At 34.2% G+C, this 16,751-nt stretch overlaps 1 protein-coding gene across 2 annotated transcripts in view; it reads right to left on the reverse strand.

The window, feature by feature from the left end:
* Positions 1–16,751, reverse strand: part of LOC129002066 (cAMP-dependent protein kinase type I regulatory subunit) — a 159,052-nt gene that overhangs the window by 11,782 nt on the left and 130,519 nt on the right. For both annotated transcript variants that reach the window (XM_054429577.1, XM_054429578.1), the window contains exons 2-6: positions 10,138–10,293; positions 7,362–7,562; positions 4,817–5,036; positions 3,649–3,852; positions 995–1,082 (exon numbers count right to left, since the gene is read on the reverse strand). In XM_054429577.1, the coding sequence (XP_054285552.1) occupies positions 995–1,082; positions 3,649–3,852; positions 4,817–5,036; positions 7,362–7,562; positions 10,138–10,293 (869 nt within the window). The remainder of the gene's footprint in view (positions 1–994; positions 1,083–3,648; positions 3,853–4,816; positions 5,037–7,361; positions 7,563–10,137; positions 10,294–16,751) is intronic.

Below are 16,751 nucleotides of genomic sequence, written 5' to 3' on the forward strand. Positions count from 1 at the left end.
TCACAAATTACAAATTGTGGGGTCTACGGGAATGAATATCACAAATTGTGTTGTGAACCTTTCCATCGAAAATGTCACTTAGGCTGTGATTTGCTACACACGTAATAGATACACTCCATATGCGTATCCAAGCCGCAGAACACTTGTCTTACAAAGTTTCATTAATTCGGTTTCCTGGACTGCAAATCAAAGGCAAGGGTTAACTAATATGCACGTGTTAACTAATATGCACGGGGTATTTGCTGCGGCTTTGACAGTCTGCTCTCGGAGCAGTCAGTCTGAGCTGCGTAGCGACACAGACGCCTAACACATTGGAGCAAACATCCTCCTTCCTTCCTTCCTTAATGTAGTGACAAAAGTAAACTTTTCTTACAGTGATTTATGAAGACCTCATCAAAAAGGTGTTGGGATACAAAATTTCGTGGATATATAAATGTATATAATATTTTCCCCTAGTTAATCGGAATAATTCTTTAAACTTAACTACCTGTCTAGCTGATGCCTACAAACTAATAATTTATACACTCCCACACTTTCTCTTCTTTTGTAAAAATCTAAACACGGCTTACAAGTCTTCCGAGTTTGATTCCCCAAAATATCAAAAACATCATCATCTAAATCCTCATTCCTCATATGAGTATTCATCATATAAAGCAGCCCTTAAACAATCTCTTACATGAAATCATCTCTTTTTCACTACGTACAATACTAAAACATTGCGTATCTTACTTACGCACGTATCTTCTCTTCTTACACAGTTGAGGAAACCAATAAAATAAATTCTGCTGCGTTCCACCAACAACTGAATCGCAGCGCTTTTAAATGGCAGCGTAACTAAATCACAGCGTGTCTATTACGCGTCTAGCAAACCACAGCCTTAACTTAAAAATCAATGCTCTGAATTTTGTATAGAATTAAAGAAAATTTGACCATATCAAAATATGTTGTTAAAGCTAGATGCTGGATGGGTCAAGAGTTCTCCTAGTGTGCTTACCTCGCTCTGTCCAGCTTCACACATTTGAGTGGTCCCTTAGCCACCACAGTAGCAGCTCTAGGTCTGTCTAAGAGAAGGGCTATTTCACCTGAGGAAAAACAAACCGAGAGCTCACATTAGTTTTACGTTAATCTTTCACCAAATTTTCAAGTTTGACATTCTTTACGCTGGAAAAAAGTAGGCAAATGCAGAAGGGACAATACACACACCGACTATATTAAACTGTTGTATGTATAAGGTTTTATAGATAGTTACAACTACAATAATTACAAAAAAGGCAGTCAAAAACAAGCTAATGAAACATCAAAACATTTTTTGACAAACAGCTTCCGAACTGAAACAAAAACGCTCCCATTTTAAAGTGATTTAAGTATCCGGTACCAAAATTTTGGGTAAACCTAGCTCACGTCTTGAAGGATGGAAAAAGTTAATTCCACATAGCTCAAATTCTTTTGCAAAAAAATATGGAACTTTCTACTGCTTCAAGAGTTATTTTATAACTTACGGTACTTAAAATTTATGTATTATCAGAAAATCTATTTCAAAACAAGATCCTGGAAATTATTATTTTGTTGAAAAATGTATATTAGGACGTAGGTTGAACAAAAAGAGATGTGTACCTACTTTCAAAGTAATGACATTCAATTTTTCTGACCATTCTGAATATTAAGATCCTTTTTATAGCTAAAATAACATGGTTTTCACCTTTAGGGTCAAAATAATCACATTTTTGACAAACCAGTGGCTTGATATTTGACAAACCTGAGGCTGTGTTTCACACTCTAGTGGTTAATTAACCAGTCAATCTTTAACACCTCGTGTCAAAGAAAACGCTAATAGACCGTCACAAAATTATCACTAGATCACTAGTCTTTGTCCAAAGGATTTCACACAAAATAAATTCTAATGGGGTTAATAAACTTGCTAACTTAGATTTCTTATTAATATAAGAAAGAATAGATTTTAGGTTTGTGTTTTACAATATTTTTTACATTTTAAAACCACCATCTTTTTAAATATTGCTAGTAAATATTTGAACAATCAAATTACCTAACAGACTAATCTAATCACAAACAACGTGATTATAAAAATAGTTCTTTCAAACCATAAGAGAATAGAATAGTGAATTCTCGACATTTCAAGAACATTTTATCTGTGTACTACAATCTTGTCAAATTTAGTAACGTTAATTGAAACAATACAGAGAAACCTACAAGACAGTTTATAAAGTAGGTTGGATCTTTTATTTTGATAGTGTCAAAGGAAAATAAAGAAAAATGTTTCTTGAGCAGGCAGTTAAATTTTTATTCCTAGTTTTTGTTGGCACGGAAGACAAAACTAATCCACTTTGAAAGAGTTCCAAACCAGAAAATGAAACTCTGAGAGGATCAAAACAGTCTCTCAGTACAGCCACAGTGAAATACACTTGTCTCAATAGGGGTTCATGATAAGTTGTATCTTTGAACTAATAGATTTATTTCATCTGGAAAAATTCTGACAATCCAAAACCAAATAGGAGGGCTTTTAAGTACAGTAAAGCACAGGTTGGCCGATATAATGTGGACGATATCATTTTGATTTTAGATTACAAATTGTTTCGTCTAATCACTGGTTCCAAAATTTAAAGGCTATATTTGCTGAAAGAGTTCTACAACAATAGTTTTTTTAAACTTATTTCAATCTTATAAGCTTTTACTGTGGAATATTTTATGACTTATCAAGACGACTGAGGAGTTAAGCATGGTGGTTACAAAGTGTTTTTGTTTATGAACAAAAATGTTATAGGTTTAAAGTAAGTATTAACACGTTCGCGGCGGCATGGGAGCGATCGCTCCCATACGGAACCCTAATGCCATCCTGGTGGGTGCGATCGCTCCCAAGCTACAATGCAGTACGAAATGATTTATTTTTAAGCCAGGATTAGAGCTAGAAACTTGAAACCTCGCACAGCACTGCTCAATAGTATACTGTATTTTGTTGTGGTGTTGGTTGGTAGTAAATCTTCCCGTAAATCCCCGTCTGGCAATCTCAAAATTCTACTTTTGTCCCGTCTTTTCCCCTCCATTTGGCAATACAATTCCAATGGGACCGGCTACGTTACAAGCAGTGCTGCTATCTGTTGGTGTTTAGCGAACTACGTCGACTCTCGTTGTAAAGCAGGACATCCTCGCACGTTATTTGCTATTTGTCAGCCCGAAATTGGAAAGCCAATCACACGCGGCAATCGGGTTTGTTCGATGCTGAGGGCTGCGCCGGACCTGGGATACGCCCGCCATTTGACGTGCCGCCGCGAACGTGTTAATCTCAATCTCATTCATGTTTTCAATGTCAATGTCAGGTGTTTAATTTAGAGCTTTTGGTTTGAACTATTAAGTCTTTTAGGGTTAACTACTTCCAAAGTGAATGGTATTAGCCATGTTATTTATGTTATTATGCCGGGGTCATGAGGCATAGCATTCTTTCAGTTTCAGTTTTTATTGCATAGCAAACATTTTATTATTACCTGTATTTTTTACAACTCGACCATGCAAGTTAAAGTTTTGTATTTAGGTATGTTCCAAAATATTCCTTGTTTCAACTATCACTAAGTGCTTACAACTATTCTCAGCTCCAAACCAATATTCCGACAGACAATTGGCAAAACTTGTACCCACCAAAGTAGTCTGATTGCCCCAGTCGCCCCACCTCCGTGGGGTCTTCACCCTCCGCCCTCCGCTGAAGCACCAGGGCTGTTCCCTCTACAATGATGTAGAAGTCGTCCCCGGGCTCCCCTTGTCTCACTATCGTGTTTCCGTCTTCGTAAGCCACCATCTCTAGAGCATCTGCTACGGTCAGCCTCTCCCACTTGTCCAGTGATTCTGTACACAAACAAACCAACTGTGTTCAAATCAGTTTGACGGCAAAATGTTTTATTTGGAGCCCACAATTATTTTGTAACACTATTGCTGCTACGTTCTTTGTCATGTATTGCAAATTGCAATTACCTTACCTTACCCTCTGGCGCTCACGGTTAGCCTTGGCCTCCATCATAATTCTTCTCCAATTTTTTTGCTCTCTGTCTCCAATTCTCAATCCCCAAAATTCTCAAATCTCCTCCAACGTCTTATTCTTCTTGGACGACCTCTCTTTCTTGAGACGATCTAGTAATTTTAGAGGCATTCTTTTGTTCCCATTCTCACTACATGACCAAGCCATCTTAACCTCATTGATTTTATCACCCTCTAACTATATCCTCTCTATGGATTAGATAATCCAACTCCTATTTATTTCTTATTCTATTTCCCCTTCTTTTAGCTGACCAAAGATTCGTCTTAATATTCTTCTTTCGAACACTCTTAGGGCATTAGTATCAGAGCTAAGCAGTGTCCATATTTCAGCCGCATCGGTTACAAAAGGTCTAATTAAGGTTTTATACAAATTTATTTTGTTTGCTTAACAACCCCAACTGGGATTTTAGAAGTTTTTGATGAGCAAACTTCTCGCCCCGGGAAATTTGTAATTATATTAAAGGAAAGAATTCCACCAACCATCAGGGATGAATAATCTTTCCCGTTTAAATACCAAAACAACTATAGATAGTTGTATAATTTTATTTAACAGTCACTCCGCTCTATCTCATTTGTCTTAATTGTAGTAATCATTTACTACAGTGTTCTACATCATCTATTAAAAATTACTTTCAATTGGAACGGGTTCAATTCCCCACATATCCACAAAACATTTGGAGTTAGGACCGCTTTCCCAAAAATTGTTTGGAAGGTTGCCCAAGTAAAATGGACAGTAAACCAACTTATATTCTTGTCTAGAAATAACTGAACTCACCCAATATAGAGACCCTCGAGAGAAACTCTTCGTACATCTTGCGCTTGCGAATCGTCGAGCCCATGAGTATACGACGGTACGAGTCACGGTCAATACCCCACAGCTTCACGTCCGTCTTAGCCCGTACCGTGGCGGCGCGTGGCGTGCCGTAGATCAGCGCAAGCTCTCCAAAACTGCCTCCCTCACCTACCGTCGTCACCAGCTCTGAGTTGACGTACACCTGAAAAATTACATAATTGTTAAAACAGGTTATGTTCAGAGCAATGTGAAACATCTTCCATCTGGTAGCTCCTACTATTCTTTGGGAGTTGTTACAATTAAATATCTTCGTCTACAGCTATTGGTTAAAACAAAAGAATAATATCATGTTTTACATTTCTATCAGAACTGGATGTAGATTGTTACTTGAACCATATGCCATTTGTCATTGGGTTATCTTAATCTAACAAAGCTATCTAACAAAAGATCGATGTCAGATAATATCAAGACCAGGGTTTGGACCGTTCCATATCAAAACACAAAAAAGAATTAAATTAAATAAACAAAATATGATATTTTGTTCAGTATTTTAAGAAATAAACTTTATTTGAATTTTGACACATGACTCACAGTTTGGTGTTTCACCTAAGATTACAGTGATATGTTAAAAAGAAACTGCATTATTTTTTATCTAAAATATTATTCTTAGGTTATTTATTAAAGCCAATTAAATGGTAACTTTGTTTAATGCAAGTTCAATATTTAATTTAAAATTTTATGAATGAGGGTACAACCTCATTGAAAAATCATTTTGCAATATGAGAATATTTCTTGAACCATGCTGAAGCTCTTGATATTTTTTAATAATTCACAATGACAGTAACATTAAAAATCTGACGAAGTGAACAAATAGTAAAATTTGATAGAAATGGATGAGTAAAACTTGATCTGACAACTGCATTCACGCTTTTAGTCCATAACAAAACAAAACACAACCTGACTGAAAGACGATGCGACAATAAATATACAAATGGCAAAAGCATGGCGTCTCTTGTTGAAAAAAATACATCAGTTGCAAAAATTTACTTTATCAATCTGACAAGGTTTTGAACATTTTAGTCCTTGTTACCACTAATATCTGGCCAGGGCACTAACATCAACTTGTAACGACCCTTCAGAGAATCATCCCAATGGTACCACAAAAAACTGCTTTCAAATTGTATCATCTACATGAAAACTAAATCATAATTTTGGTACAAATCCCTGGTAACTAGATATGTTTGCAAACTACAAGTACGAGTAGGTAAAATTTAAATTTAAGTAAAATTTAAAGATATAAAACAAACTTTTCAACTGGAAATTAGCATATTTTAAGATAAACCACTCTCTTGTGATAAGCTACAGTTTATGTACTTACAGTTATATAATCTTAACACTTAAAAAGTTATTTTATATTGATTTTCCAAGCATATCAGTTTTTTTGATTGCTTTTGAGTCAGGTACAACATCATTCAGCTTTTCAAAAAAACATCTTGTTGAATCTCTTAAATTCACCATTTCACTATTGTAACTCAGCGATCAATGACATGACTGTATATCTTCCTGGTGCGCAACAAGGCTTACAGAATTATTGCTTGAGATTGGTAATGATTGAGACGCTTTATTCACACTGTTTTATATTAAATAAAAATATTAAAATTAAATTGTCAGAGTTTGATAAGTATTGCATTGTTAGCATTTTCAATTTTACACAATAGACTGCCACAATGTTTTTAAGATCTTTAGCTTTTGAGCTGCTCACACACATTACATCCCTCACGTTTTGCAGGCCCCATCATAAGAGTTCAGTATGTGACTGTGACAGGACTTTTGTTGTGATTGCCTGTCGTTCTTGGAACAATCTCCCTCTCACGATAAAATAACAATTTGAAAAAAAGATTACCGAATAAATCTGCGACAAAATTGTATAGACTTATTTTATGCTTTAAGGTACACGTTTATACAAAATTTGAAGTTTATATTTTGATTAAATCTCAATTATTAAATCTTAATTAATTATTAAATCTTAATTATTAAATCTTAAGTATTAAATCTTAAGGTGAAAAACTAGTCACCAGAGAACCACATTTATATCATGAAATGTGTTTGTCTCCACCTAAAGAATAATTTGGTATGAAATGATCTAGATAGTTCGGGACACCCTGTATACATCAATGGCTTCGACCAATAACCTCTTTCCATAGATATGCCTGATGGTTGTTTCTGCTTCATGACAGCACAGAAGACATTGGAATGTACTTGGAGCATATTGGACTTGTTAGGTCATCCTAAGAATGTTTTTGCACATGCATGATTGCTGATGAGCATGCGAGGCAATTTGCTTGTACTTTTTTTGTAATATGTGTTTACAGGTTAAGTGTAACAATGGGCTTTGTGGTGCAAACTATGTCTGTTCAAATAAAATATTGTCATTAGGCTAATACTATTTCTCTATACAACTTTAACTTATCTTGGTTAATTCCTACCATAAAATATAATTTACAAAAACACAAACATGGCCCCGTACCTCAACTTCTCCCTGGTCGATGACATAAAAGTTGTCCCCTTCGTCTCCCTGTTGTATGATGGTCTCTCCGGGCAGGAAGGTGACTGGAAACATAGCGTCGAAGATGTCCGATCTTTCATTCTCGTCCAAATGTGAAAACAGAACATTTTTGGCAATGGCTTTTGACAGTGCGGCCATCGTCTTGTAGTCTTTAGGTACAACCTGTAAAAATCACAAATATCAGTGTGGTTATCAGTGGTGGTCAAATATCATGTTATCCTTAACATTGGAGTGGGTGAATCTTGGTTTCAATTTACACAATTAAACACTAGTTAGATTAATGCATTCTCGAGGTTACCACCAAAGACACGAAGATTATACTCAGTGATAATCCTCCTTCTGCTTTCAATGACATGACATCATATAATCATATGCTAACAAAGGACCAACCTCCATCAGAAACTGGGGATTTGCCTTATCACTGAATAACCTATGACACACAAATCCCTCAATTTAAGTTTAGTTTATTACCTTAGTTTAGTTTAGAATCTTAAGAAGTCACCTTATTTGCTTATTAAGGTTTATACACTGCAGGGTGTTGCATCTGTAAAAATTATTTCAAGAATACCGTACAGGATTTTCATGTTAACCTTAGTATTTTAATATTTAGGCCTACTCAGCAAATACAAATAAAAATATGTCTTACTAAAATACTTTAAATTTTAGGTGTATTTTTACCATAATTCATTTTAGTTCAACAGAAAGTAGTATTTTTTTTAGTTAAAATGTGTGATCCATACTCAAATTTATTATAGGCTACTATATGAAAAATTTATTTAAATAAAATTAATTACATTTAAAAGGCATACCATGGAGATATTTAATTTTAAATTGCCAAGTATGTTTGTTTTGTCTTGTGAAAGTTAGGAACATAAATCAGATAAAGGTACAATAAAAATAATTTTCAGTTAGTAACAATTGGTAAGCTAACCAATCTATTCATCTAGTAGTTCAGGTTTGTATGTTACTCTAATGTTAAGATGTTCACCATTTTTAATATCTTTATACTTTTACAATTTCAACACTCAAAATCAAGCTAGTTTCTTATCCAGCATTTAAACGATTTTAAGATTTATTTCTACAGTACTTTGACCATTCAAAACATTGACACTTACAACGGGGTTCTTTATATAATTGGCAGTGGAGTCCTTTAGTAAGCCTAATTACACTATCCTAAAAACATTATCCAAACAAGACTAGGGAACCCCCTGGATAAAAAGTGGTGTTTTCATGTTAGCTGTACATAGATCACAAGTGTGTCTGTATTCCCTGTGCCCTGAAGGCTCTCATCTTTATTCAGCAGCCAAATACTAAAACAACCAAAACTTCTTTGATCTTATCCTTCAGCTGTCAAAGCGAATTCTATATTTCTTCGACTTCGTATCATAGGAAATAACTTCTACACTTATACGTTTGATTAGTTTATTTTTACTAACTCGATTTTAGAGCTAGTAGCTTATACATAAAAAAAAAACTTTAAAAGAACTTAAATTAAATTTATCAGAGAGGGAAATTTTCTATACAAGCAATTTTGAACATAATTTTTGTGAATTCGAGCATGATTTTTTGTCTTAGTGCATTTTTGTTTCCTCGGACATTAGCTAGGTCAAACTCCAGGATTTGTAGCTAGAATACCTACATTAAGTTCAACAATAGACTTTCACCAACGGAAGCGGATCTTTGATCGGAATGGTGACTTGAGCCATGCAGAAGCCCGAGAACGCACTATGGAAGAGTGGCGATATCGCTGGGAGGGTAATGAACGAGGAAGATGGACAGTGAGACTCATTGGGGATCTCCAAAGGTGGGTTGAGCGAGACCACGGAGATCTTCTATTTCACCCAACTGCTCACCAGGCACGGCTGTTTTGGGGCCTACCTTCACAAGATGAGGAAGTTAGAGAGCCCAGAATATCAGTACGGTGACTCCGACTACGATGATGTACAGCATACCTTTTTCCACTGCGTGGGGTGGGAAATGATCAGAAGGAACCTCAAAACAGTTGGTGGACCGGTTTCGCCGGACACACTTGTCCAACTGATGTTGTCCAGCCCTAATCGTGGAACGCTGTTTCTGCATTCCCCAGGGGAGTGCTAAAAGTGAAGAGAACCGAACAGCTGTGATGCACCAGTGCAGCTGAACCCGATGGATCATGTCCCACACACCAGGGTAAAAAACATCTTAATGATCCTGACTAGATCATTTCCCTATCGTAAAAAAAATATTTTCACCATTATTTACTTTTTTTGACAAAAACTAAAACTGCATTTCATAAAATCTGCAATCACAGTATTAATAGTACAGTAGAACCTTGATAAGAAGACTCTCATGTGGATCATTAAATAAGACTTGTTATCAAGGTTGACTCCTTATTGAGGTTTGCATAACATGTAATTAAGGGTAAAATAAATTAAAGGGGATATGAAAATGACACTTGTTTATCAAGAGTACCTTGTTATCGAGGGTCTTCTTATCGAGGTTCCACTAATTATCTCTAGCGTTCACTGAGCCATCTCGATCATCTCCGCGATCGTGACATCGTGATTATCTGCCGCAAGCGCGACATTACCCGTGTGGGTAATTTCTTGCGGTCAAAGTGATATGGCTATTATTATCACGACCGTGATTTTCTTACTGCAAGCGCTTACTTCCAAATAACAACTACTGGAACATTATATGATGTGTTATGTTTCTTCATATTCCTACGCTAAACTGCTTTGTTCTTCTGAGAGCTCACCTTTTTGACATAGCTGGTGGCGTCCTCCTCTGTGACGGGTTCAGCAGAGATGCCTCCGCGTCGCTGGACTGGTCTCTGTGCTGAGGAAGGTAGAGGACTGAGATCCTCCGTGTCCTCCGGTGACACAGCCGCCTGCCTTGCATCTGCCGCCTGCTCCTGCACACACCAAACAAACATAAGTAAGCCTAGGCTTCCATCCAGATGACATTAACAGAGAACACAGATATTTTAAATTTTCTTAGATGCACAAGTTAAAATTCAAATCCTTCTTGAACTAAATTGTCATACTGTACTATGAAATAAACATTAGTAGGTTGTAGAACAATCACATTAACTTTTGAACGATTTGAAAAAGAGAGAACACAATGTAGGTCAACCTCAAAAGTTTGAGCAACATGTCACAGTTAAATAACAGCTGAGCTGCAAGAGTGGGTAGAGACAGTATTGGGGGTCACCCTTCCCTCTAGTCTTTGACAAAGGGAGGTATTTCCACGAGGTATTTTAACTTCTCTTTTAAATAGTGAATCTTTTCTACCACACCACTAAAATCTATTGCCTATGAAAATCGAGTTATAAGTTCAAGTAAATATTCATCGATAAATTATTCACAGTTGCAATTCAATTCTAAGTTACTAAATTTTATAGTTTTTATCAGCTAAGCAATAACATCTAGCACAAATTTTGATAATATTTAATAAATATAATTCATATCAATGCAGATATTAAACGAATTTTGAGGATTTATATATATAGAAACATTATATATCATCACACATCCTAGTTTACTTGTAAAACAAAATGTAGGTAGTACAGGTAAATAAAAAAATTTTTACAAGATAGAAAAAACATTTGTTATCTGAACATTAGAGGAACACGTTATGAAGAACCAATTTTAGCATGGGCACAGTGTCAATTATAAAGTGCTGCCTTTTGTGTGAATAGATTAACTAACTCATGACAATTTAATGCCAGGAATATTGCGGCTCTGTTATAAACCATGTTTTATATGTCTAAGAAAATTAAATAGATACTCTAAATGCACTAAACTTAAAAAAATCATTTAAATTATTAATTTACCGCATATTATTATTAAAAGTGTACGCTAACCAACATAATTTTACCAATCTGGGGGGTAGTAAGATTTGTTCATAAAGAAAAATCGTGGATGTGTAAATATTTTCTATACTTAAAGAACCCCATTAATGTTATCTGTGACCTCGTCCCGTATTGAAGCACAGAGTATGTAAACTGGTATCCAAATATATCCCAAGCTGAATCTATAGCAAAACATACTACTGTATAATGTTAATTCCCTTTCAAGTAATAAAAATTCCATAACCAGTTACACAATTCATTATGTTGTTTCAGGAAATTAGAAGCAAAATGTCTTTGAAATAAAATTTTAACTTCATAAAATCATGACAACAGAGATGTAGATGTAAGCAAAAGCAGCACAGATGATGAAAGGTATTTCTTGATGTCAAGATAGTTCATCACAACCTTTGATGCGAATGCAGTTATTAACTCCTGATTCTACATTGCTGAACTTTTCTAATTTTAGGAAAGTCAATGTACTTGTCTGTAATATTTGACATATAACTAAGTTCAACTTGTTCTCATATGGTGGAATTCACACGTAATTTTCTTAATGAAAACCAAACTTCCAAAAATGTTTGATTAATATCTGTCGCTCTATTCGTCCCAGTTTTCAAAACTGTGATCCCATGCAGTTATAGGCTATATAATGACCTTATTTTCACCCACTGTATGCCTCGCCTCAGTTTCTTTAGCTTGTCTAAAAAATGTTAAACAAACTGGAGTGTGATGCACTTTTATTGTTAGTCTCTATAACGCATGTCACTGTGACCCCATGTGATATTTTTATTTATATAAGTTACTAGCTGTACCCACGGGGTTTTACTTCATAAGTGAGCTCGTTCGCATGGCTCAATCACGTCCTGGTTGAAGTTCGTTCGCTACGCTCACTCACCTTTTGGTTGCAAATTAGCTGTTGTCATAAATTAAAAAAAAATAATAGTGCTGCACCCTGCTGGTAATCCTTGTAACTGTAATGCTATTGCACATCATAGAACAGAACCAACTTGTTTAAGTGAAACAGCTGTTAAGATTCTTTAATTCAATTTAAATATGAGTACTCATAAGGTTAACATGGGAAACTCCAGAGCCACTGGGGCGGAGCCCGAGAGTCCGATCAGAATAAAAACAACTTAGTTTTCCTATTTAATGCCTAAAGAATCAGTGTACCAAATTTCAGCCTCCTAGGTAAATGGGAAGTGGGAGAATTAGTGATGAGTGAGTGAGTCTGTCAGTGAGGGCTTTGCCTTTTATATATTTTGCTACCAATAATTGTTTGTTATGTTATCAATAAAGAATTTTGTCTCTCTCTCTCAAGGTATAAGTCTTTAATATACAAGTGTCCAATAGATGGACAAACCATATTCTTCGACAATATATCGGTGGAATGTACATTGCCTTGATTATCAAGTATTCTACCTAATACTTGTAATAGAAATGCTTCTCTCCAGGCAATCCAAACATATTTTAAATTGAGGTTGGACTCAAGCATAATATATTGTCGGGGGAAGGGTTGGTAGTTGCTGAGGCAAGATATTCGGCTGATGAATTTAAATAGGCCTAGGATGACAATAAGCTGATCAGGAATCAACTTCTTAACAACTTACGTTACATTCACTAGAAAAAGATAGGTTGAAAACACTAAACATCGATTTACAGTATTTCATTCTTTAATTTTTAAATATTTACACAATTTTATTAAAAAAAATGATGTTTTAAAATCAAAATATATTTTTCTGAAGTTAAATCAGTATTTTAAATAATATTGATAATAAATAAATGTGTATTTTTTTTATTCAGGCCCTAAAATTTTAATAAATTATATCTACCATTATTGTAAGACTAATTAATACTGATTAACGATATTTATATACAGTAAAATATTTTGTTTCTGTAAATATTACTATATGGATTTCTTTAATGTATAAACAACCTACTGTACTACCATCATACACATTTCAGTGAACGAATCATTGAAGGAAGACACACATTTAACACAGAGTCAGTTATCCCTGTTTAAACATTGCCGTATAAGTTGTTTCATAAAGTTAAAAACCTATTATAGTCCAGGCGCTAAACGGGTTGAGTATGCACTGAAAGTCTGACAAAATTTGACTTTTGATTATTGTTGGGGACATCTAGCAGATGAAAAAAATCGATGATGTCGCATTTCTAGGGTGGTCACAACTCGGGGGGGAGGGGGGGAAGTTGCGCGGGTCATCGGTTTACGTTCCCGCGTCTAACTCACAAACGGTTAATGATAGAAAAGTGAATTAAGCGTCTATCTACGCCTAAATATATTGTCTTTTACAAAGGTTATTACAGCCTTTCTTCTATCTCTTATACTTTAGGCGCTAATCAACATTTATTGCAAAAAATAAAATTTAAAAATACTTAAAAATGAAATATCGGAAATATTACGCTTATTTAGGGCATGTTACAAACTATTTACGGTTAGAAAAACTAACAAGTAGTACAACAACACCAAGTTTAAAGAAATCCGTGCAAAAACAACAGAGCTACGTTGATTTCAGTAAGAATAAACGTGGAAAATTCGTAGTAGTACCGAGGCGCGCATGGACGGTACGTAGCCCACAGTCGATATAGGTTTGATGTTGTAAGTAACTATGGGAAAGCTGAATTTTTCTATGCTGTTAGACCATGTTGAGATGAGCATTTTCCCAAAAGTCCCCACTCCTACCCTTTTGTGCTTTCCTCTACCCCCCCCCCCTTTTAGATAAATTTACAGTCTCTTAGAAATTAAGCTATAACTTTAAAACGGGTAAGGATAATAACGCAATCTTTTATTAATCATTTTGCGTTACGATATTCTACAAAAAGTGTTTACCATGGTATCCTAAATATTCATTGTTATAAAATATCATAAACATAAAAAAATATTTTTTACGGATTAATTTATGAAACTTTTCTTTGTAGATTTTTTATACGAGGTCGCTCAACAAAATGTTTGATACAAAATTTGGGGTGCATAGTTTACATTTTAAAATGATACATAGTTATTAACAGTTTGTTTGCATATAGTAGTTATAGATAGTACAGTATATTGATTTTACAGGCCTCAGGCTTTTTTGTGCACCGCAACAATGAAAAAAATTACGTATATTATGGTTTTTGTATTTGAATTTGCCGCTTTATATAGATTATATTAACGTTATGTAGCTCATTCAGTACATATACAGACTGTAGTGGATACATATGAATGAATATCGTGCATTTGCTGCTGTACGCCAGAGCCTCATTTTATTATACAGGGTGTCTCACCTAAAGTGAACCAATAGATAACTTTTTTATTATGAGATATAGAGTTAACTTCTTATGGGACACTACCCTTTATTTTAAGATGTTTTTTTAGTGGTTTCGAATTTTAAAAATATGTTCGCCATTTTCCAATATGGCTGACAACTTTGTTAGTCCTATGGAATACCCTGTATTTTATGATTGTTTTAGAATGTAAACGCACAACTTTTAAACCTTTTTATTCTTGACATTTTTCTCTAAAGCTACTTGTTTAGGAGTTACATCGAAAAAGAAATGGTTTGTGAGTACATCCTGCATCCTCACAGCTCATAAACGTAAGTTTAAGAGCGGAAATACAAAGAATAAACAAGTTTTCAAATCGCATCTACATAAAAAAAAACCATAAAATAAATTGTTCCAATATCAAAGTAAGCTAGCATTTTTGAAAACGGTGGCCATTTTTAGAACAACAAAATCAGTATTTTTTAACGTATTTTATATATTTTTTTGAACGAGGACTTATATGTGACTTATTTATTTTTTGCACTTTCTCTCTCAACTTACTCGTTTATGAGCTACAGGATGCCGAATGTACACCACAAGCCTTTCTTTTAGATATAACACGCTGTAACTCCTAAATGGGGTAGGTTTAGAGAAAAAATGTCACGAATAAGAAAATAGCTTTTAAATTGTAAAAGAATACTAAAATACAGCGTATTCCATAAGAAATAACAAAGTTGTTGGCCATATTGGAAAATTGTGGATATATATTTTTTATTCGTAACCATCCCTAAAAACATTTTTTACAATTAAAAGGGGTCGTCTAATAAAAAGTTAACTCTATATGGAAAATAAAATTTGTGTATGTTCACTATGTAATCTCAACCGGGATGAAACGTGTACCCATTTATAGCAGAATCTCCAATTTAAAAAAAGATACGTCAATTTTGGTCTAACAAGTTATATTTAAATGAATATGATATTTTTTGAATTTTTAAATGACAAAGATTGGCGGGCACTTGGAAATTATCTTAAAGAGGCGTGGAGTAAAGGGTGGGAATTGATAATGGAGTATAATAATTAAATTTAAGAATTGAGATATCGATACAAAAATTGAAAAAATCTATGTAATTTAAAAAATTTATAAAATATTGTTTGTTAAGTATCTATCAAAGTAAATTATAAAAGAAACTAGTTTGTTTTATGAATTATTAACTGTTTGTAGGAAAAATTCAGATTCTCAGTAGGCTACATTTAAATTTTATTATTCATTCAATTGATTATTATTATCTGATCTTTATTAGTATGTAGTGCTATTCGTGTATGTTCTGTAGTGGAAATCAGTTTATTTTATGAATAATTGTATGTGATTCATGGTATTTTTTTAAACGGTTTTAAAATATTTTAAAATCAGTGTGTCTAACACAAAACAGACGGTCTTTGACCATTGTTCTTTGCATTTAAATAAAAAAACACTGTATTGATATTTTATTACAATGAACACATTTTCTTCTTCTTCATCATCTATCTTCTTCATCATTTATTCATCTAATAATTCTTTTTGTAGATTATCGTAACGCAAAATGATTAATAAAATATTGCATTATTATCCTTACCCGTTTTAAAGTTATAGCTTAATTGCTAAGAGGCTGTAAATTTATCTAATACCCCCGCCGCAGCAAACCTGCAGACTAAGCGAATTTCCATTTGACTGGTTGGATTTACACTGAAATGTCTACTTAAAAATATAACATTTATTCTTGATTTAAATAGAATTAGTTTAAAAAGTACTTAGGTTTGCTGCATCAGGGAGGGTAAAACTGTTTTTTTTTTTTTTTTTTGTAAAATGTGAATAGTTAGTAAGAAATAAAAACATTTTCCAAATTTGATCAAAATATGTTCACAAACAAGCAAACTACAACAGTTTACTTATTCTCCATAAGAATAACATGGGAATTTTAAATTTACAATTTTTTTGGAATTTCCGCCGTAACCATTAGGCGCATAATAACGCTTCAATATACTAAATTATTTGTTTTTTTAAGCTCTACAAAATGGTTTGGAAAGAAAATGCTCAATTTTATGTTTTTTTGGTCAAAAATGGGAAAACCTATTTTTACCCCATAAAACCCCCCGTAAACCCCCGTTCCCATGGTCCGATCATGCTGGATCGCGAACTCGTTCGAATAAACGTACGTTTACACGTTTGTACCAAATTTCAGAAAAATCGGATCATTTTTGCTCGAGTTATCGTGCTGACG

The sequence above is a fragment of the Macrosteles quadrilineatus genome, unplaced genomic scaffold, assembly GCF_028750875.1.
Source record: "Macrosteles quadrilineatus isolate MER2022 unplaced genomic scaffold, UCM_ALF_1.0 Scaffold_9__3_contigs__length_116548681, whole genome shotgun sequence".
NCBI classification, from domain to species: domain Eukaryota; kingdom Metazoa; phylum Arthropoda; class Insecta; order Hemiptera; family Cicadellidae; genus Macrosteles; species Macrosteles quadrilineatus.